The 22,689-nt window shown below is 46.0% G+C and overlaps 2 protein-coding genes across 16 annotated transcripts in view; one reads left to right on the plus strand and one right to left on the minus strand.

The window, feature by feature from the left end:
- PSMD6 (proteasome 26S subunit, non-ATPase 6) overlaps positions 1-240 on the plus strand; it is an 18,594-nt gene extending 18,354 nt beyond the window's left edge. The window contains exon 8 of the mRNA XM_005892901.3: positions 45-240. Within this exon, the coding sequence (XP_005892963.1) occupies positions 45-141 (97 nt within the window). The 3' untranslated portion in view covers positions 142-240. The remainder of the gene's footprint in view (positions 1-44) is intronic.
- Positions 209-22,689, minus strand: part of ATXN7 (ataxin 7) — a 156,846-nt gene continuing 134,365 nt past the window's right edge. For 6 of the 15 annotated variants that reach the window (XM_070359794.1, XM_070359796.1, XM_070359795.1 and 3 more), the window contains one exon: positions 209-22,383. In XM_070359794.1, coding sequence (XP_070215895.1) covers positions 22,318-22,383 — 66 coding nt within the window. In that variant the 3' untranslated portion in view covers positions 209-22,317. The remainder of the gene's footprint in view (positions 22,384-22,689) is intronic. The other 9 variants (XR_011461974.1, XR_011461975.1, XR_011461973.1 and 6 more) reach the window with 9 other exon arrangements.

Genomic DNA, 22,689 nt, shown 5'->3' on the forward strand with positions numbered 1-22,689 from the left:
TGTGACTGCTAACTAACTCGTGTGTTCCCTGGATTTACTTATAGACCTGACAGCAAGAACTGGCAGTACCAAGAAACTATCAAGAAAGGAGACCTGCTATTAAACAGAGTTCAGAAACTTTCTAGAGTAATTAATATGTAAAACCAAATACACAAAGGGTTTTCTTTATTGGGAATTTTTATAGCTTACTTGTGCCCAGTTGAACTGTGTAAAAAATAAATACTGCATTGTTTCTTTCAACTTACCTTTTTCTTATATACATGCACAGCGTTAAGGATGGGGTCCAGTAATATCACATTTACATCCTCTGAATCTTTGGTTTATGGTATAATACTTACAGAGACTACCTGAGTTCAAATCCTGACCCTTCAATAAAACAAAAGTAAGAGATGGCATTAAAACATACAGCATAGGGAATCTTTTCCCACTTAGGGAATCAGAGGGGGTTAAGTGCCGTGGAAAAAGAAACCTAAAACCCGGTAAAGGTGGCAGTGAAATGAGTAGGGCGTGAAGAGCTCTCTGCTGTCGGGTGTCATAGAAGCCTCTCCAGGGAGGTGATTGTAAATAAAGAGGAAGGAGAGACCACCTACACCCCTACTGAGGGGAAGAGAGGCACTGGAGGCTTTCAGCAGAGGAGTGGCCAGGCCGCCTCACCGTGTGAGTGTCAGCACGGCCCGGAGCTGGCTGCTGTGGAACGCCTGTGGAGACAGCGGGAGTTGCTCACTGAGTGCGTCCAGGCTGGCTGAAGGCTCATCTTGATAAGAGCAGTTTTGCTAGAGCAAGAGAATCGCAACAGCATTTTACTGTAAAATCAAGGGGAGAGAAGCATGGGTGAGAGGCTACTAAAAACCTTACCAACTTGGATCACTAATTTCTTCAAGAAACTGGAAATGTAAGTACCCTTAACAAAATCCACAACCATAGGATCAGTGCTGTCCGTTAAGGCCAACACAGGCATCACTCATTGCGTTCCTTCTGGAGGATTCGTTTTCAGCCAGTTACCTCATTGCAGTTCATGCTAGAGGGGAAAAGTACCATTAAAATGTCAGTTTCTTAAAATAACTTTCCCTCAACTCCCCGCTATAAAACCACCTAGACTGACGTGATCACAGAGCAAAGCATTTCAACTGAAATGTAGGCTGGATGTTGGCTTTTTTTTTTTTTTTAACCATTTTAGCCCTACCACCTAAAATTAGAGGAGGGTAATAGGTAAGAGACACTAAATAAAAAAGAAAGAAATGCTGTTCATTCCTAGCGCAAGACGGGGAAGCTGAAAACCAAGCCTGCAGATAAATGTCTAGGGAACTTGCCTTATGGTGCATAAGCAATATGATTCTGATGTGAGGGAGTCCAGGTTTTGGAGCCCGTACAGTATAGGACAGATAGCCCTGAACACTGCGGCTAGAAAACCAAACTCTGATCTCTGCTCTCTTCATGCTGGTATCTGATGCTGAAGGGAAAGATTTCCTTCAGCTTGTTTCCTCAGTTTTAGACTGCAGTAGAAAATCAAGCTTATGACGTTCGTTTACATAAAAACATTACAAACTGTAAAACACTGTACTCAAACATGTATTTCTTAGGGCATCACCACACGTGTTAGCAGGAACCTGCCGTCACATAGTTGCCGGGGCCACTTAAGCTGCATTTTATATTCCAAACTGGTGATCTCACTGATGTTTTTCATCACTTATGTTTTTTATATACTAAGACTACATAGAATGATGATGGTTTTGAGCCTTGCTTCTCTGATTTTTGACCAGTGAGAGGCTTCCAGAAGCTTCCAGCTTGCAGACTGGTCAACTACAGGCTACAACGGTCCCCAGCTCCCTCCCACCACCCGATAAATTTCTGGGAAAAAAATTCATGGCAGCTATCTAAAAATAAAAAGACAATTCAAAGTCACTTACCTAGCTTTGCTGTAATACAGATGAGGTTAATGCCAGGCTCCCGTTCCTGCCCTGTTAGCTTCTACTACCCACCTGGCCCCACGGCTGTTGGGAGTTTCCTGTCCAGGTCGCACGTCTCTCTCTACTGTATACCTGGGGCTGATGGTAAGCAGATGCTGTTCATCTAGGAGAAGCCATTCAAAGAACTAAAGTCCTAATTTTGAGGTTTTACTCATGAAGGGTACACATCCCAATACAAAAACAAGATTATCATCAAATGACAGTTTCCTGCTAAGGGACAGAGAGAACAGCTGTGTTTAGTCCATTTTAAATACTCGTAAGCTTTCTTCCTTTTGCTCAATGTTTTTAATCAAACCTGGACACTTCTCACTTTTATAAACCATAATCTCATTCATGATGCACTCCAAGTATAAAGTGCATCCACTGGGATGAACAATCTTATGAATATTTAACTTTGAAAATATTTATTGCAAAATGGAGTCTTAAAGCAAATAACACATCAAAATGACATGACACCAACCTGGACTTCTGAATACACTATAGACTTTGTGTTGGAGTATCAAATTCCAATGACAATCAGTCACTGAGTAGTCTTACCACACCACAGTAAAATTTAATCTTCCATACAATAGCACAGAAGATTTTGGCATCGGACTTTCTTAGGATAACAGTGCGACAGAATAACTGAGAAAAATGTTTTGAGAAAGAAGAGCTGTAGATGATACTATAATTTACTAGTAGTCTTTTAGGAAAGGAAATACCGTCAAAAACTGTGTGTTACTAAGTTTCTGGTGGAACTATTTGCGTGGCGGGAACAGAGATGCAGAGGTGGAGCACACGCTTGTGGAAACGAGAGAAGAGGCGGCTGAATGAACCGAGACAGCAGCACTGACACTAGCAGCTCCCGGGCGACACAGGCAGCGGGAAGCCGCAGCGTGACGGCCCAGCTCACCGGGGCGGGGTTTCTCGGGAGGAAGTGGGGGTCGGAGGGAGGGGTGTGTGTACACTTACAGTCCTTCCGCTGTTGTACAGCAAAAACAACACAATTAAAAAATGAGGACAAACCTTAACATTTCTCAAAAGGAAAAATGAATGGAGGACAGAAAAGACTATTAGACTAATACAGATGGAAATGCTGAGGTATCACCTCATGCCAGTCAGAAGGGGTATCATTAAAAAATCTAGTCAGTCAAGCCAAAGGGCGTGGAGAAAAAGAAACACTGCCATTGTGTTTTCAGCGAATGTAACCTGCTAACAGAAGGAAAAAAAAAAACAGCATGGAGATTCTTAAGCTAAAGATAGGTCTACCACATACTCTGGCCTTCTCACTCCTGCCTGGTTTCTCTTGAGTCTCTCCAAGTTAACAAATGTAATTCCAAATGACACCTGCATCCCAACATTCACTGCAGCGATATTTATCACCAGCCACCTCTGCAAGCCACCACAGAGTTCATGGTCAGGGATGTACGGATAAACGTGGTAAAGATGTGTGTGTATAGAACATATATATGTATACACACACACAAATATATACACACTGGAATACGACCTACCAATCAAAAAGCATGCAAAATGCCTTTTCCAGTGATGTGAATGATCTTAAGTGACCATCCTGTGATGATGCTCTTAGGTATAGGAAGTCAGAGAGGGACCGACACCTAACGCAAACTCCTACGTGCAGAATCTAAAGACGTACCAGTGAACACACTTAAAAACCAAGTTTTCTTAATTACAAGGTTGGCATTAACATAAGCACAGTCTTATACACAGAATATGTGGGGTTCCCATGGATAGTCTCCTAAGCATCTCCCCACCTAACTAACACAGCATCCCCAGCATCACACTTGAGGCAGCCTTCGAATCTGTGTATGGGGTGCAGGATAAGGGGAAAGATAATGAGACAGAAGCCCTGGCACACTGCACTCTTACAGGTGCAGAGCTTTTGTAGGTCTCCAGTTGCCAAAGACAAGAGCAGGGCCTGAGGGGATGCTGCCGCCTTGTGGACACTTCCTGTAACAACAAAACTGCAAGCACCTTACAGTGTCCATCTTCAGATGGGTGGATAAACACGGTAAACAAACATAATCACACATATAAATGCGTATACACACTCATGCATAAACAAATATTCCCTGGAATCACACACACAAATCAAAAAAGCATGAAAACTATCTTTTCCAGCAACAACGGATACACTGATGAATATCCTAACGGAAGGAAGGCAGAGAGGACCACCAGTCTAAGAAAACTCTATTTGGTACCTAAATGTTGACATCAATGAATACATTTCTCAACTGAGTTTTGTAAATTAGGAACTTGGGATTCACAGAGGGATGGTCATATATATGTACAATAAATAATGCACAAAGAGCAAGCATATAGCACAGGCAGTTCTGCTCAGCAGCATTTAACTACCTTCAGGGCAAGACAATTCCAAGAGGAAGACATATATGTGGAAGTGAATCACGTGGCTGTACACCCAAAACAACTGGACACTGGAACTGTATCCACCACACAAGAAACATTAACTTTCAAAAGAAACCAAATGTGAAGAGTCTTCTTCTCAGGCCTGGGGGCCTTCTACTGCTGTCACACCCCGGGAACCTGAGCAGCCGTTGGACTCAAGGCCAGACTGAGCGAAATGAAGAAACTTCGGGGGAGGTACCGAAAACACACCCTCCTTGGATCTAGAGTGCCTGGACCGCAGGGGATGGGACCCCACTCTCCAATGCAGGCAGGCTGTCCCACAGCTCAACCAAGCCTCGTAGGCCCCCCAAGAAGGTGGACCCTCTAGGCTGAGAGCTCTGAACAGACACCATTCAGTCTCCCCCATGTGGGTTCCCACCTCAGCATCTTACCTTGGTATCTCCACACCAGACTACCATGGCGTCCCCAGGATCACCTCTGTTGCTGGCTTGGGATTTGTCTGGGGTGGTGCAGATAAGAGGGAAGATGTAAGGAGAGCAAGTCCTGGCACATTCCACTGTCATCCACAACCCAGGAAAACGACTTTCCTCTAAGGCTCTGAATATGCTAGGAAATCCTCAAGTGGGGCTGAGAAAGTGCTGCCGCCTTGTGGACACTTCTGGTAACAACAGTTGAAAACCAGTGCTTCAGAGCACTTCAAATCACAAAGCCTGTGTGGGGATGTAGGGACATCTCTCCTCAAGCAATGTGCTGGGGAAGGTAATCGGACAGCATATCAAAACACGGGGAACATTCAAGAAGACAATCTCAAGAGGTCACTTTAAGGCACATTGGTTTAATTTTTATTTTATTTGCACTGCACAGGAAACAGGCCCCACACTGCTAATTAATAGAGAACTGCATATCAAAACCATAAATAGGTAAAACCTCCCACCACTCAGAACAGTCATTCACAAAAACACTACCAACAATAAATGATGGAAAGGGCCTTCAGAAAACACAACCCTCCCACGTTTGCTTTGGGTAACGTCAACTGGGAACAGCCAGGACATACAACAGGAGGGAGCTTCCTTCAAAAACGAAATAGGAGCTACCACAGTATCTGGCCATCTCAGTGCTGGGCCTCTGCAGGTGGAGAACAGATCATCCAAAAGAGACCTCCACACCCCAGTGTCCACTGCACCAGTATCTATCACAGGCCAAGACGGCATGCACACCTAGAGGTCATTTTCAGAGATGGTGATAAATACGTGGGACACACACAGTCACATACATACATACACACACACACCCATATACACACATTCACTGGCATATGATGTAGCAATCAAAAAGCATGCAGTATGTCTTTGCAGCAAATGAATGGACATTGATGATCCTAAGTGAAGCATGTCGGAGAAGGAATAATTGCCTCAGAAAATTCCACTGGGTAAGAGCTGAAAACTGATAACCAATGCACACATTTATCAACTAAGTTTTGTACATTAGAAGCTTGGGATTAACATTCGGACTGTCATATACATACAATAAATAATCCAAAAGGACCTAGCGTGTAGCAGAAGGAATTCTACTCAGCAGTCTCTACCTACCTACAGGGCAAAACAATTCCAAGAGGAGGACATAAATGTACAAGTGAATTAGGTGGCTGTACACCCCAAACAAACATGACACTGGAAAAGACTTATATCCACCACGCAAGAACAATTAACTTTCAAATAAAACCAAATGTGAACAGTATTCCCCTCAGTCCTGGGGTCACTGGACTCTCACATCCCAGGAGCCTGAGAACCCTTGGGACCCAAGGTTGGACTGAACTGGAGCTGAGGCAGCTGGGGAGGGGGTACCAAAACGAAGTCCTGCTTGAACCTGGAGTGGCTGGTCCCTGGCGGATGGGACCCCATGCTCCAGATCCAGCTGGGCCACCCCACAGCTCACTAAAGCACAGTACGCTGGAAAAAGTGGACCCTCTAGGCTGAGAGGGCTTTGATTAGGCATCTGGTCTCCAGTCTCCTCAAGACTGGTTCCCACAACAGTTTCTTACCACAGCATTTTCCCCACCTGGCTTCCACGGCATCCCCAGCATAGCCTTCTGTGGAGGCTTGGCATTTGTCTGGTTGGTGCAGATAAGGGGGAAGATGTAATGAGACCCGAGCCCTGGCACATTCCACTCTCATCTACAACCAGGGAACACGACTTTTCTCTAGGGCTCTGGTTGCCAGGAACCCCCCATATGAGCCTGAGAAAGTGGTGCCCGCTTGTGGACACTTCTAGTAACAACAGCTTAAAAATCTGCTTTAGAGCACTTCAAATTCACCAAGTCTGCGGGGCTGGGGACACTTCTTAAGCAATGTGCTGGGGTCGGTAATTGGAGAGCATATCAAAACACAGGGAAGTTTCAAGAAGACAATTTCAAGAGGTTACTTTAAGGCACATGAATGTGGTTTTTCTTCTTTTCTTTTTTATCGAAAGGACAGGAAACAGGCTTCAAATCACTAATGAATAGAGAACTGCAATCAAAACTATGAGGTACCATCTCCCACCACTCAGAACGGTCATTAACAAAAAGACTACTGACAATAAATGCTGCAGAGGGCCTCGAGAAACCAGAAGGGTCACACACTTGCTTTGGGAAGTGTCAACTGGAAACAGCCAGGACACAAAACAGCAGGGAGCATCCTTCAAAAAGTAAACAGGAGCTACCACAGTATCTGGCCTTTGCAATGCTGGGACTCTGCAGGTGGAAAATGTATCATCCGAAAAGACACCTACACACCTGTATTCACTGCAATGCTATTTATCACGTGCCAAGACTGCACGCATACACAGAGCCCATTTTCAGAGATGGATGGATGAACACGTGGCACATGACACACATACAGACATCTGTATACACACATTCACTGGCATAGGACAGCACGATCAAAAAGTAGGCAAAATGCCTTTTCCAGCAACATGAACAGAGACGCTAACGACAGGCGAAGCAACTCGGAGAAGAAACAACTGCCTCAGTAAACGCCACTGGTACAGTTTAGAGGGTACAGTCTAAAAACAGATACCAACACAGTTTGCAACCGAGCTTTGTAATTAGAAGCTTGGGATTAATACAGGGACACTCATATATATACCAATAAGTAATGTACAAGGACTTCAAGTATAGCAGAGAGAATTCTACTCAGCTGCCTCTACCTACCTATAGGGAAAAACAATTCCAAGAAGAAGACATACATGTATAAGGGAAGGTGTCTATATATCCTAACCAAAGGCAACACTGGAAATGATTTGTATCCACCATGCTAGAAGACAACTTTCAAAGAAACCAAATACGAACATTATTCCCTTCAGTCCAGGGGCCCCTGGGCACTCTCTTAGCCCAGGAGCCTGAGCACCCTTGGGACACAAGGCCGGACTGAGCTGGAGTTGAGGCAGCTGGGAAGGGCGTACCAAAAGGAGCCCTCCTCAGACCTGCAGTGCCTGGTCCCCGGAGGACAGGACTCCACGCTCAAGATCCAGGCAGCCCGTCCCACAGCTCAGCCAAGCCTCATATGCCCAGAAAATGGTGGACCCTCAAGGTAGAGAGAGCTCTGAACAGGCACCTGGCCCTGTCTCCCAGATGTGGGATCCCACCACAGCCTCTTCCCTCCGCATCTCCCCACCTGACTACCACTCATCGCAGGCTCTGCTTCTGTGTAGGCTTGGGATTTCTCTGGGGTGTGCAGAAAAGGGGGAAGACATAAAGAGATTCAAGCCCTGGCAAGTTCCACTCTCATTTAAAACCAGGGAATACGACTTTTCTCTAGGACCCTGGGTTCCCAGGAAAACCTCAAATGGGCCTGAGAAAGTGCTGCCACCTTGTGGACACTTCTCATAACAACAGCTTAAAATTCATGCTTTCGAGCACTTCAAATATGCACTCATCTCACACCCTACTAAGTAATGCTCAAAATTCTCCAAGCCAGGCTTCAAAAGTATGTGAACCAAGAAATTCCAGATGTTCAGGCTGGATTTAGAAAAGGCAGAGGAACCAGAGATCAAATTGCCAACATCCGTTGGATCATAGAAAAAGCAAGAGAATTAAAGAAAAACATTTACTTCTGCATCATTGATTACGCCAATGCCTTTGGGTGGATCACAACAAACTGTGGACAATTCTTAAAGAAATGGGAATACCAGACCACCTTACCTGCTTCCTGAGAAATCTGTATGCAGGTCAAAAAGGAACAGTTAGAACCAGACATGGAACAATGGACTGGTTCCAAATTGGGAAAGGAGTACGTCAAGTCTATATATTGCCACCCTGCTTGTTTAACTTCTATGCAGAGTACATCATGTGAAATGCTGGGCTGGATGAAGTACAAGATAGAATCAAGATTGCCGGGATTTCTCCCGGCAATATCAATAACCTCAGATATGCGGATGATACCACCCTTAAGGCAGAAAGTGAAGAAGAACTAAAGAGCCTCTTGATGAAAGTGAAAGAGGAGAGTGAAAAAGCTGGCTTAAAACTCAACATTCAGAACATGAAGACCACGGCATCCGGTCCAATCACTTCACAGCAAATAGATTGGGAAACAATGGAAACCGTGACAGACTTTATTTTCTTGGGCTCTAAAGTCACTGCAGATGGTGACTGCAGCCATGAAATTAAAAGACGCTTGCTCCTTGGAAGAAAAGCTATGTCCAACCTAGACAGCATATTAAAAAGCAGAGACATTACTTTACCAACAAAGGTACATGTAGTCAAAGCTTTGGTTTTTCCAGTGGTCATGTATGGATGTGAAAGTTGGACCATGAAGAAGGCTGAGCGTCGAAGAAGTGATACTTTTGAACTGTGGTGTTGGAGAAGACTCTTGAGAGTCCCTTGGACTGCAAGGAGATCAAACCAGTCCATCCTAAAGGAAATCTGTCCTAAATATTCACTGGAAGGACTGATGTTGAAGCTGAAGCTCCAATACTTTGGCCACCTGATGCAAGGAACTGACTCATTAGAAATAAGACCCTGATGCTGGGAAAGATTGAAGGCAGGAGGAGAAGGGGATGGCAGAGGATGAGATGGTTGGATAGCATCAGTGACTCGATGGACATGAACTTGAGCAGGCTCTGGGAGTTGGTGATGGACAGGGAAGCCTCCTGTGCTGCAGTCCATGGGGTTGTAAAGAGTTGGACACGACTGAGTGAACTACACTGCGGGGATGTAGGGACACCTCTCCTGAAGCAGTGTGCTGGGTGGGTAATCAGAGAGCATATCAAAATAAAGGGAACCTTCAAGAAGACAATCTCAAGAGGTCACTTTAAGGCATATTAATGTTTCTTTTTTTCTTTTGCTTGGAAAGCACAGGATACAGGCTCAAGATTGCTAATTAACAGAGAACCACACATCAAAACTATTAATCAGGTACCACCTCCTACCACTCAGAATGCTCATTCACTAAAGACTACAGACACAGCTGGAGAGGACCTGGAGAAACGGCAATCCTCAACGTTTGCTTTGGGAACTGTCAACTGGAGAAAGCCAGGACCCAGAACAGGAGGGAGCTTCTGCCAAACACTTAACAGGACCTATCACATTATGTATTCTTCTCAATGCTGGGACTGCACAGGCGGAGAACGTGTCACCCACAAAGACACCTACACTCCAGAGTTCACCGCACCAATATTTATCTCAGGCCAGGACTGCATGCACACACAGTGTCCATTTTCAGAGACAGATGGATGAACACGTGGCACACGCACAGACACACACATCCTTATTCATATATTCTCTGGCATATGACACAGCAATCAAAACACGCAAAATGCCTTTCCAGCAACATGAACAGACACTGATGATCTTAAGGGAAGCTAGTCAGAGTAAGAACAACTGCCTAACAAAACTCCATTGAGTGCAATCTAAAAGTTCATACCTATGACCACATTTATCACCTGAGTTTTATAAATTAGAAGCTTGATATTAACGGAGTCACAGTCATATACGTACAATAAAAATGTGCAAGGACCTAGCATACAGCAGAGGGAATTCTACTCAGCAGCCTCTACCTACAGGGCAGAACAGTTCCAAGAGGAAGACACTTATGCGTAAGTCAATCAGGTGGCTGGACACCCAAAACAAACACAACACCGGAAATGAGTTCTATCCACCACGCAAGAAACATCACCTTTCAGAAGAACCTAAACGTGAACGGTCTTCCACTCAGTCCTGGGGTCCCTGGGCACCCTCACAGCCCAGGAGCCTGAGTAGCCGTGGGACCAAGGCCGGACTGGGCGGGGGCTGAGGCAGCTGGGGAGGATGTGCCCAAAAGAAGTCCTCCTCGGACCTGGACACCCAGGTCCATGGGCACGGGACGCCACGCTCCAGATCAGGTGGGCCGTCCCACAGCTCAACCAAGTCTAGAACACCCAAAAGGGTAGACCCTCTTGGCAGAGAGAGCTCCGAATAGGCACCTCGTCTCCAGTCTCCTCAAGGTGGATATCCATCACAGCCTCTTACACCATGGATCTCCCACCTGACTACCACAGCATGCCCAGCATCGCGTTCTGTGCAGGCTTGGAATTTGTCTGGGGTGGTGCAGATAAGGGAGAAGACGTAAAGAGACCCAGGCCCTGGCACATTCCACTCATCTACAACCCAGGAACATGACTTTTCTCTAGGGCTCTGGTTGCCAGGAAAACATCAAATGGCCCTGACAAAGTGCTGCCGCCTTGTGGACACTTCTAGTAACAACAGCTTAAAAATAAATGCTTCAGAGCACTTCAAATTCACAAATTTTGAAGTGTGGGGCTGTAGGGACACCTCTCCTGAAACAATGCTTTGGGGTGGATAATCGGAGAGCATATCGAAACAAAGGGAACCTTCAAGAAGACAATCTCAAGAGCTCACTTTAAGGCACAATAGTGTTTTTGTTTGCTTGCTTGTCTGGGGAGAACAAGAAACAGGCTCCAGATCGTTAACTAGTAGAAAATTGCACATCGAAATCATAATGAGTACCACCTCCCACCACTCACAACCGTCATTCACAAAAACACTACAGATAATAAGTGTTGAGGAGGGGCTGGAGAAACCAGAGCCCTCCCACATCTGCTTCGGGAAATATCAACTGGGGCCAGCGAGGACAATGAACAGGAGGGAGCGTCCTTCAGACAGTAAACAGGAGCTACAACAGTATCTATCTTTCTCAGCGCTGGGACTCTGCAGGTGGAGAACAGATCATCCGATAAGGTACCTACTCCCCAGCATCCACCACACCAATATTTATCAGCCTAAGACTGCATGCACACAGAGAGCTCATTTTCAGAGATGGATGGATAAACACATGATACACACATATATATACACACACACATATTCATATACACATATTCACTGGCATATGACACAGCAATCAAAAAGTATGCAAAATACCTTCTCTAGCAAGATGAACAGACATTTTGATGATCCTAATGGTAGCTAGTCAGACAAGGAACAGTTGCCTAAGAAAACTCCATTGGGTACAATGAGAAAGTTGATACCAATGATCACATTTATTAACCAAGTTTTATAAATTACAAGCTTGGGACTGACAGAGGGACAGTCATATACATCCAATAAAAAATGCACAAGGACCTAGCATATTGTACATGGGTTTCTACTCTGCAGCTTCTAACTCTCTACCCAGAAAAACAGTTCCAAGAGCAAGACATTTATGCATAAGTGAACCCAGCGGCTGTACGCCCAAAGGAAACAGGACACTGCAAATGAACTGCATCCACATGCAAGAAACAGGAACTTTCAAAAGAAACCAAATATGACGGTGTTCCACCCAGTCAAGGGGCCCCTCGGCTCTAACAGTCCAGGAGCCTGAGTGCCCCGGGACCCAAGGCCGGATTGGGCAGGAGCTGAGGCAGCTGGGGATGGTGTACCAGAAGGAAGCCCTCCTCAAACCTGGAGTGCCTGGACCATGGCGAAGGGATTTCACGCTAGAGATCCAGGCAGGCTGTCCCACAGCTCAGCCAAGCCTAGTACACCCCACAAACGGTGGACCCTCTAGGCAGAGAGTGCTCCAAATAGGCTGCTGGTTCCAGTCTCCCTGAGATGGGCTCCCAGCACAGCCTCTTACCTCGGCATGTCCCCAAGTGGCTACCACAGCATCCCCGAATCGCCTTCTTCATAGGCTTGGGATTTGTCTGGGTGGTACAGATAGAGGGGAAGATGTACGGAGACCCAGGCCCTGGCACATTCCATTCATCTACAACCCAGAAACACAACTTGTCTCTAGGGCTCTGGCTGCCAGTTAAAGTTGCTCAGTCGTGTCTCTTTGGGACCCCATGGGCTATACAGTCCATGGAATTCTTCAGGCCAGAATACTGGAGTGGGTAGCCTTTCCCTTCTCCAGGGGATCTTCCCAACCCAGGGATCAGACCCAGGTCTCCCACATTGCAGGCAGATTCTTTACCAGCTGAGCCATAAGGAAAGTGTCCACAAGACGGCAGGCCTTCTAATGGGCCTGAGAAAGTGCTGCCGCCTTGTGGGCACTTCTGGTAACAACAGCTTAAAAATCAGTGTTTTAGAGCACTTCAAACTCACAAAGCTTGTGGGGCTGTAGAGACCCCTCTCCTCAAGCAATGTGCTGGGATGGGTAATCGGAGAGCATATCAAAACAAAGGGAACCTTCAAGAAGACAATCTCAAGAGGTCACCTTAAAGCACAGGAAACAGGCTCCAGATCACTCATTAATGGAGAACTGCACATCAAAACTCGGAGAAGGCGATGGCACCCCACTCCAGTACTCTTGCCTGGAAAATCCCGGGTACTGAGGAGCCCGGTAGGCTGCAGTCCATGGGGTCGCTGAGAGTCTGACACGACTGAGCGACTTCACTTTCATGCATTGGAGAAGGAAATGGCAACCCACTCCAGTGTTCTTGCCTGGAGAATCCCAGGGACGGGGGAGCCTGGTGGGCTGCTGTCTATGGGGTCACACAGAGTCGGACACGACTGAAGTGACTTAGCAGCAGCAGCAGCACATCAAAACTACAATGAGGTACCACCTCCCACCACTCACAACAGTCATTCACAAAAACACCACCAACAATAAATGCTGCAGAGGGCCTGGAGAAACCAGAACCCTTTCATATTTTCTTTGGGTAACAACAACTGCGAACAGCCAGGACACAGAACAGGAGGAAGGTCCCTCCAAAAACTAAATGGGAGCTACCACAATCTCTGGCCTTCTCAATGCTAGGCCTCTGCATGTGGATAACAGACCATCTGATAAGACACCTATGCTCCAGTGCTCACTGCACCGATATTTATCACACCCCAAGACCGCATCATTTTGCCAACAAAGGTCCATCTAGTCAAAGCTATGGTTTTTCCAGTAGTCAGGTATAGATGTGAGAGTTGGACTATAAAGAAAGCTGAGTGCCGAAGAATTGATGCTTTTGAACTGTGGTATTGCAGAAGACTCTTGAGAGTCCCTTGGACTGCAAGGAGATCCAACCGGTCCATCCTAAAGGAAATCAGTCCTGAATACTTATTGGAAGGACTGATGCTAAAGCTGAAACTCCAATACTTTGGCCATCTCATGCGAAGAACTGACTCATTTGGAAAGACCCTGATGCTGGGAATGACTGAAGGTGGGAGGAGAAGGGGACAACAGAGGATGAGATGGTTGGATGGCATCACCAACTCAATGGACGTGAGTTTGAGCAAGCTCCAGGAGTTGGTGATGGACAGGGAAGCCTGGTGTGCTGCAGTCCATGGGGTCGCAAAGAGTCGGACACGAGCAAGCAACTGAACTGAACTGAAGACTGCATGCACACACAGTATCCACTTTCAGAGATGGATAAACACGTGGTACACACACACACACACACACACACACACTCATATGCATATATTCACTGGCAAATGATGCAGCAATCAAAAAGTATGAAAAAGTCTTTTCCAGCAACATGAACAGACATGCTGATGATGATCCTAAGGGAGGTCAGTCAGAGAAGGACAGCTGTTTAACTCCATTGGGTACAATCTAAAAACTGATACCAATGAACATACTTATAAATTCAGTTTTGTAAATTAGGAAGTAGGGATTATCATATGGACAGTCATATACATACAATAAATAATCCAATAAATAATCCACAGGGATCTAGCCTTTAGCACCGGGAATTCTAAGCAGCCTGTAATTACAAACAGGTGTAACTGAATCAGGTGACTACACCTAAAACACACACGGCACTGGAAATGAACTGTATCACCATGCAAGAAAAATTAACTTTCAAAACAAACCAAACTGAACGGTCTTCCGCTCAGGCCTGGGGACCCTGGGCTGCTTTCAAACCACAGAAGCCTGAGCAGACTTGGGACCCAAGGCCAGACTGAGCTGGAGCTGAGGGAGCTGGGGATGATGTGCCAAAAAGATGCCCTCCTTGGACCTGGAGAGCCTGGTCCGTGGGGGATTGGACCCCACACTCCAGATCCAGGCAGACTGCTCCACAGCTCAACCACAGTGTGCATGATGTGTTCAAAAACCAGTGGACCCTCTAGGCTGAGAGAGCTCTGAATAGGCACGTGCTGTCCAGTCTCCCCGAGGTGGGTCCCCACCTCAGCCTCCTACTTCAGCATCTCCCCACCTGACTACCAGGGCCTCCCCAGCACTGCCTTCTGTGCAGGCTTGGGCTTTGTCTGAGGCTGATTCGGAGAAAGATGTAAGGAGGCCTGAGCCCTGGCACATTCCACTCTCATCTACAACCCAGGAACATGACTTTTCTCTAGGGCTCCGGTTGCCAAGAAATTCGAAAGTGGCCTGAGAAAGTTACGCTGCCTTGTCGATTCTTCCCATAAGAACAACTTAAAAATGAATGTTTAGTAGCACTTCAAATTGCAAGGCCTTTGGTGGGTAAGGGTTTTCCTGGTGGCTCGGTGGATAAAGAATTCGCCTGCAGTTCCCGAGACGCATGAGATATGGCTCCATTCCTAGGTCAGGATGATCCCCTGGAGGAGAGGAGGCGATCCATTTTTGTCTGTAGAACCCCATGGACAGAGGAGTCTGCAGGGCTACAGTGCGCTGGGTCACAGAGAGTTCACCATGACTGAAGTGACTGAGCACATGGGGTGTGATGGACATCCTTCCTTAAGCATGTCCTTAGGTAGATAACTCAACACCAGCGCAAAACATGGTGAACCTTTAAGAGTTCAATTTACTGCAGATTGTTTTTTGTTATTGTTGCTTTCCTTTTATTTGGAAGGCATATGAAAAGAGGCTCCAAGTCAGTTACCTTTGGAGAACTGCAAATTAAAACTGTAACGAAGTATCACCTCCCACCACTCAGATTGGCCATCGTCAAAAAGACTACCAATGTTAAATGTCAGAGATGGCCTGGAGAAAAGATAACCCTCTTATGCCATTTCAAAGAATGTCAATTGGTAACAGCCATGATGGATAACAGGCTTCCCTCGTGGCTCAGCTGGTAAAGAATCTGTCTGCAATGCAAGAGACCTGGGTTCAATCCCTGGGTTGGGAAGATCCCCTGGAGAAGGGAAGACTACCCACCCCAGTATTCTGGCCTGGAGAATCCCATAGTCCATAGGTTGCAGAGTCGGACATCACCGAGCAACTTCCACTTACTTATGATGGTATAAGGCTTCCTTAAAGAACTAAAATGGAGAAGGCAATGGCACCCCACTCCGGTACTCTTGCCTGCAAAATCCCATGGACGGAGGAGCCTGGAAGGCTGCAGTCCATGGGGTCGCTAAGAGTCGGACACGGCTGAGCGACTTCAATTTCACACACTGGAGAAGGGACTGGCAACCCACTCCAGTGTTCTTGCCTGGAGAATCCCAGGGACAGGGGAGCCTGGTGGGCTGCCGTCTATGGGGTCACAGAGTCAGACACGACTGAAGCGACTTGGCAGCAGCAAAGAACTAAAAATGGAGCTACAACATAATCCAGTCATCTCACTCCTGGGCCTCTCAGTGGAGAGAGAACATAATTCGAAAAGACACAGGCACCACAGTATTCACTGTAGCAGTATTTACACAGCCGAGACCTAGAAGCAACCAGCGCCCACCTTCAGACGGTGGTGTATATACAGTGGAGGATGACTAAGCCTGTAAAGGAACATAATAATGCCGCTGCAGCTCCATGAATGCGACTGGACATTACCATACTATGTGAAGTAATTCCCAATGGGAAAGACAAATAAAGGATTATATTATTCACACGTGGAATCCACAATACGGCACAAGTGAACCCATCAACAGAACAGAAACAGACTCACAGACAGAGAGACTAGGCTTCTGGTTGCCACGGTTGAGAGACGGGAGATGGTAGTGAGGACTTGTGGTTAGGAGACGCAAAGTATTACGTTCAGAATGAATAAACGCCAAGATCCGATTGTACAGCACGGGGAACTATATTCAGTCTGCTGGGATAAACCATAACAGAAAAGATTACCTAAAAGGAATGTGTATGTGTAAAACTGAGTCACTGCTACACAGGGAGACTGGCACAACATTGTAAATGTACTATACTTCAATTTAGAAAAGGAAAAAGGTGCAACTTAAAAAACTACTGAACAAAAAAAAAGGTGGGGAGGGGAACCTGTTTTTGAAGATGATTAGGAGTTGACACTTGACATCGGTCCTTGATTTCAGGATGAAAAGACAGGAGGCTGTTGTAATCCTGCATGTTCGTAATGCTCCAAAAACTCAGAGTTGTTAATGACAACCCTCTTACCTTCAAAGCAGCTGCGGGGGATGCAGTCACACTCCCGTGTGGACGCATGAAGCGCTCCGGTGATCGCCGGTCTGGGCTTTGAAGGCAGAGTCGCAGGCGTGCACTGCTCTTCCACTTGCGAAGACCCACAAACAGTATGAGCGACGCGTGACACGCTGTTGGTGGGGGTGTAAACGGATGCAGCACCATGGGGAACAACACGGACAGGCCTTCAAAAACTGGGGATAAAACTACCTTATGACCAGGAAATCTCACACTGGGCACGTGCTCTGAGATCACAATGGCAAAAGGCACACGCACCCCAGTGTTCACTGCAGCACTGTTTACAATAGCCAGGACATGGACGCAACCTAGATGTCCGAATGGATAAAGAAAGTGTGGTACATGCATACAATGGGATATTACTCAGTCATAAAAGGCAATGCATTTGAGTCAGTTCTAGTGACGTGGATGAACGGACAGCCTATTACATACAGTAGTAAGTCAGAGAAAAACAAATAGCATATATTAATGCATATATGAGAAATCTAGAAAGACAGTCCTGATGAACCTACTTGCAGGGCAACAATGGAGATGCAGACACAGAGAACAGACTTGCGGACACAGTGCGGGAAGGAGAGGGAGGGATGAACTGAGAGAGTAGCATGGAGACATACACGTGACCAGAAGCAAAAGAGACAGTCAGTGAGAATCTGCTGTATAATGCGGGGAGCTCAGCCTTGTGGGCTGTGACAACCTAGAGGGCTGGGATGGGGCAGGAGGCAGGTTCAGGAGGGAAGGAGCATATGTAGACCTTTGGCTGATTCATGTTGACATATGGCAGAAATCAACAGAACATTGTAAAGCAATTATCCTTCAATTAAAAATTTTAAAAATGCTTTGAAAAAGAGTGATAAAAAAATTATAAAGAATGCATGTCAGTTCAGTCCAGGCCATTATAACTCTGAAGTACATGGTCAAGGGGGAAGATGACGTCCTGTCGTTCAGAAATCTCTTGTAATGGCATAATCTACCCTGTGTACACTGGATGTGAGAAATAGAAGGCACAACTAGCGAGTGATGAGTCAGCCTTCATTCCAGCAATTATGTATCATACATCCTGACACCACCTTGTGGGAGTGATCACCTAGTCTTACCAACAGGTGGCACCCTGACAACTGTAGCAACCCTCTCTTTAGGAAGTTACCAGAGATCTGCTTTTCCAAAGAGCCTCTGCAATCACTGGGATTATTAGTACTGATAAAACTCTATACTAGGTTTTTGAGGACTCTCAGTTCAATTCAATCACTCAGTCGTGTCTGACTCTTTGCAACCCCATGAACCACAGCACGCCAGGCCTCCCTGACCATCACCAACTCCCGGATTTCACCCAAACCCATGTCCATTGAGTCGGTGATGCCAATCATCTCATCTTGAGATTAGATCCAATCATCTCATCTTCTGTTGCCCCCTTCTCCTCCTGCCCTCCATCCTTCCCAGCATCAGGGTCTTTTCAAATGAGTCCGCTCTTCGCATCTGGTGGCCAAAGTACTGGAGTTTCAGCTTCAGCATCAGTCCTTCCAATGAATATTCAGGACTGATCTCCTTTGAGATGGACTGGTTGGATCTCCTTGCAGTCCAAGGGACTCTCAAGAGTCTTCTCCACCACCACAGTTCAAAAGCATTAATTCTTAGGCGCTCAGCTTTCTTTATAGTCCAACTCTCACATCCATACATGACCACTGGAAAAACCACAGCCTTGACTAGATGGACCTTTGTTGACAAAGTGATGTCTCTGCTTTTCAATATGCTGTCTAGGTTGGTCATAACTTTCCTTCCAAGGAGTAAAGGTCTTTTAATTTCATGGCTGCAAGCACCATCTGCAGTGATTTTGGAGCCCAGAAAAATAGTCAGCCACAGTTTCCACTGTTTCCCCATCTATTTGCCATGAAGTGATGGGACCGGATGCCATGATCTTCGTTTTCTGAATGTTGAGCTTTAAGCCAACTTTTTCACTCTCCTCTTTCACTTTCATCAAGAGGCCCTTTAGTTCTCCTTCACTTTCTGCCATAAGGGTGGTGTCATCTGCATATCTGAGGTTATTGATATTTCTTCCGGCAATCTTGATTCCAGCTTGTGCTTCCTCCAGCCCAGCGTTTCTCATGATGTACTCTGCATAGAAGTTAAATAAGCAGGGTGACAATATACAGCCTTGATGTACTCCTTTTCCTATTTGGAACCAGTCTGTTGTTCCATGTCCAGTTCTAACTGTTGCTTCCTGACCTGCAAACAGGTTTCTCAAGAGGCATGTTAGGTGAGTACTGGTAAAACTCTATACTAGGTTTTTGAGGACTCTACTTTTCTTGAAACCCTCTGGCTTAGAGGATCTTCTTTCACCTACACCTCAGGAACTTGGGGCCAAGATGATGTCCATGGTTCCCTACTGCCTTGCTTCTCTGCTGGCCGTTAAGTTTCCACCCTCATTCAAAATGCCTTCTCGATGAAGCTGCTCACTACCCAGCACTCACTGTGCTCACCACCCTGAGAACTCCAAGCCACCATGTTCCGTTCACTCCAAACCTGAGCAGCTGGCTCTGACTCCCTCTCAACTCTAATGCCTCTGGAAAAGACAACCTGTACAGTGACAGCTCACTTCCCAAGCCTTCACTCCAGTGCTATTTTCCTCCATGCCACTTTTATCCACCGTCAGGGTCTCACTCAGGACCGAGGAATCACAAACACCTCTGAACAGCCCTGCTTTTGAAAATGAAACCTGGACTGCCACTTGGACCCTTCTGTCCTATGCCTTTGCTTCCTGACCTAGTCGTGTGTCACCGTGCTAATTCTGGATCTGTCTTGGACACAGAGAGCCCTTCTTCACTACTGGCCATATAAAACTGAACATAGACCGTGCTCCATAACTCTGAACGATCACTGAACTGATCTGATCATAGACAAGTTACCCAGGAGGATCATAAGACATAACAAGAGGGAAAGTGCAAATACAACATCTTTAGGGGTTTGTATGGACTTACATGGCAGCTCCCCATTCTTCCTTGAATACCCAGATGAGGCCGTCACTTGGCCACACTCATATTTTTAATTCTTCAGCAGTCTCCCTGCCCAGGCCAGGGTCTAACTTTTCATCTCAACACTGATTCTAGTTATCCTGGAGAAAGAAGCAGAAGAAAAAAAAGAAAAACAAATCACCTAAGTGGGTGGATAGGGTTGATAAATAAGATAAAACAGTCTAAACTTCTAATTAAACCAACTCGATTGCATCCTTCTCTGCCTTCCCTGATGCCTCTGGTACTGCCTCTGTTTGTTTTCACCAAAACACTCTCTTTTCCAGGGTTTCGTTTTGGGCGGTCTTCTCTCTCTGGCCATGGCGCATGGGCTTTAAGTTTGTGAAATCTTAAGAAATGTTATGGAAAAGGAACATAGAAGGTGGGGTGCTCATGTCTCTGTCAGACAGAAGCTATGATTTCTTTCATGTGATCCTGAGAATCTATAGAAAGGAAAAAAAAAGATTAAGAACTGCTGATCTGACAGACCTGAATTCAAAGGCTGGCCCTGTGGGGCAGAGACACTTAGCTTTTAGGAAGCCGCTCATCAGCAGGAGAAGGAGCACTGAAGCACGTACTCTGTTAGGGGATTTGAGAGAGAGAAGGGATGTGAAGTGCTCACCACCACATCTGGGGCATCGGCCTCCAACTTGATGAGCATTAAACTAATAACAAGTCAGATTGCTACCTATTTCTCCTAGATGAACTCATCCACTCCTAGTGAAAGGCAACCCTACAATTCTATTTTATGCTCAAATCTGTCTCTTAAGCTCCAGACTGTACATACATAGCCACTGGGTATTACACAGGCAACTCAAATTCATGGCAGTGTCTTCCTTCTCTATCACCACAGCATGTATTTCATTTAAGGCTCAACCAACCTGACCAAGCCAGAAATCTCTGAATTACCTTAGCCTCCCTCTTCCCCATATGAGACCTCAAAATCTGTTAGTTTTACCTTTAAAAGATCCTTGAATAAGTTTCCACTTTATCCACATGGTCACTGTCTTAGTTTAGAAACTTAATGGCTGCTATCTGGATCACTACGACAGCTTTATCAGTTATTTTTGTCCCTGGGTTCTCATCTGTCCATTCTGTCCTCACCTGCCCATTCTGACCTGGGAGGGTCCTATGTGGTAGAGATTAAAATATACATATTAGACTCATTTAAACATCCCACTCGCAATAGGGGCAAGTGTTTCTTACGAGAAAGAGAGGACTGTGAGAGCAGACAGTGGAGTCAGAAGGCACAGAACCTGAGCTCTGATTTAGGGCAGAGTTTTACGAGGAGGACTTGAGGGGTGGAGAGTAAAGGCTAAAGACAGAGATTAGGCAAGAGTGAAAATGTGAGAAAAAGGGAAAGAGGTTTAAGTGCTTCTTTGATTTTCCACAGTCGCCAGTACAGATGTGAATGGCTTTTACCTTCGGCAGCTACAATGTGCTAGGACTGGGCTGTGAAAATCTCTGGGCTCTGACAGTGACATCTGGTTGAATCACACGCTCCTAAGGATGCAGGCCCCCTGACATGAAAGGTCCTGAACGATCTGGTGCCACCTGCTCCTACCCTGTCGGCCCCCTCCCCGTTCAGCCAGAGCCTTCCTCCAGTCTGTGTGTCTTCCCACCTGTGCTGGCCCACTTTGCTCCCTCCGCCTGGGATGACCTCACCTGCCTTTCTGCCCGTTGATTCCTTCAGGTCAAGATCCAAAACTGCCAATCCCCTGCTCAGTGAACTGGGGTAATCTCCTGCTGTCCCGGGTCAGGTTACCTGCAAGAGAACAGAAGTGAGAAAAGCACGAGAGGACGAGTGAGTGAACCTTCTCCTGGGACGTTCAGGGGCACATCCAAAGTGAGAGGAGTTGCCTGTAGGGAATTTATTAAGAACGAGTCTGAACAGTCAGCTGATCTAAGGACGCAATGTAAGTCCATGGGGCAGGGCAGTGGGGACTGAAGCCAGCCTGACCCCTTCCTGTAATTACTCACCTTTATTCCAGTCCACAGATCCACTGCTTCCCTTAGTCTTTTAAGCAACAAAAATAATTTGGAATTTTTAAGAATGGTTTGCAAATGGTAAAAATGGCCAAATTTCTTGAGATGAAAGATTATGCTGTGCCTAATACTAATATACTTGTATTGCCAGAGAGGGAGGTATGTTAAAAAAAAAAAGAAAGAAAGAAAGAAACCAGACCCACTTGGGATAAAAACTTACCTCTCTCAATATTCTGTAACAACCTAAATGGGAAAAGAATTTGAAAAAGGATACCTGTATACATGTAACTGAACCTCTTTGCTGTACACCTGAAACAAACACAACATTGTTAATCAACTATACTCCAATGTAAAATGAAGATTAAATACCCGCCCCCACACACACACAGACTTACCTGCAATCAAAACTGACCACATGCCATCAAATAATACAAACAGAATGCATTTCTCACCCTATCAATTTCCTTCTGCTGACAAACCTACAGGGCGCGAATACAGTGGTGCTCACTGTTTAGCCAGTTATTAATTTACCCACGGTGAAGTTCTGTGCCCAAGAAGGGAAACATCTAAAGCCCTTAAAGTTTGTAGCTTGCACAGAAGGGAAGCTGAAGGAAG

The sequence above is a fragment of the Bos mutus genome, chromosome 22, assembly GCF_027580195.1.
Source record: "Bos mutus isolate GX-2022 chromosome 22, NWIPB_WYAK_1.1, whole genome shotgun sequence".
NCBI classification, from domain to species: domain Eukaryota; kingdom Metazoa; phylum Chordata; class Mammalia; order Artiodactyla; family Bovidae; genus Bos; species Bos mutus.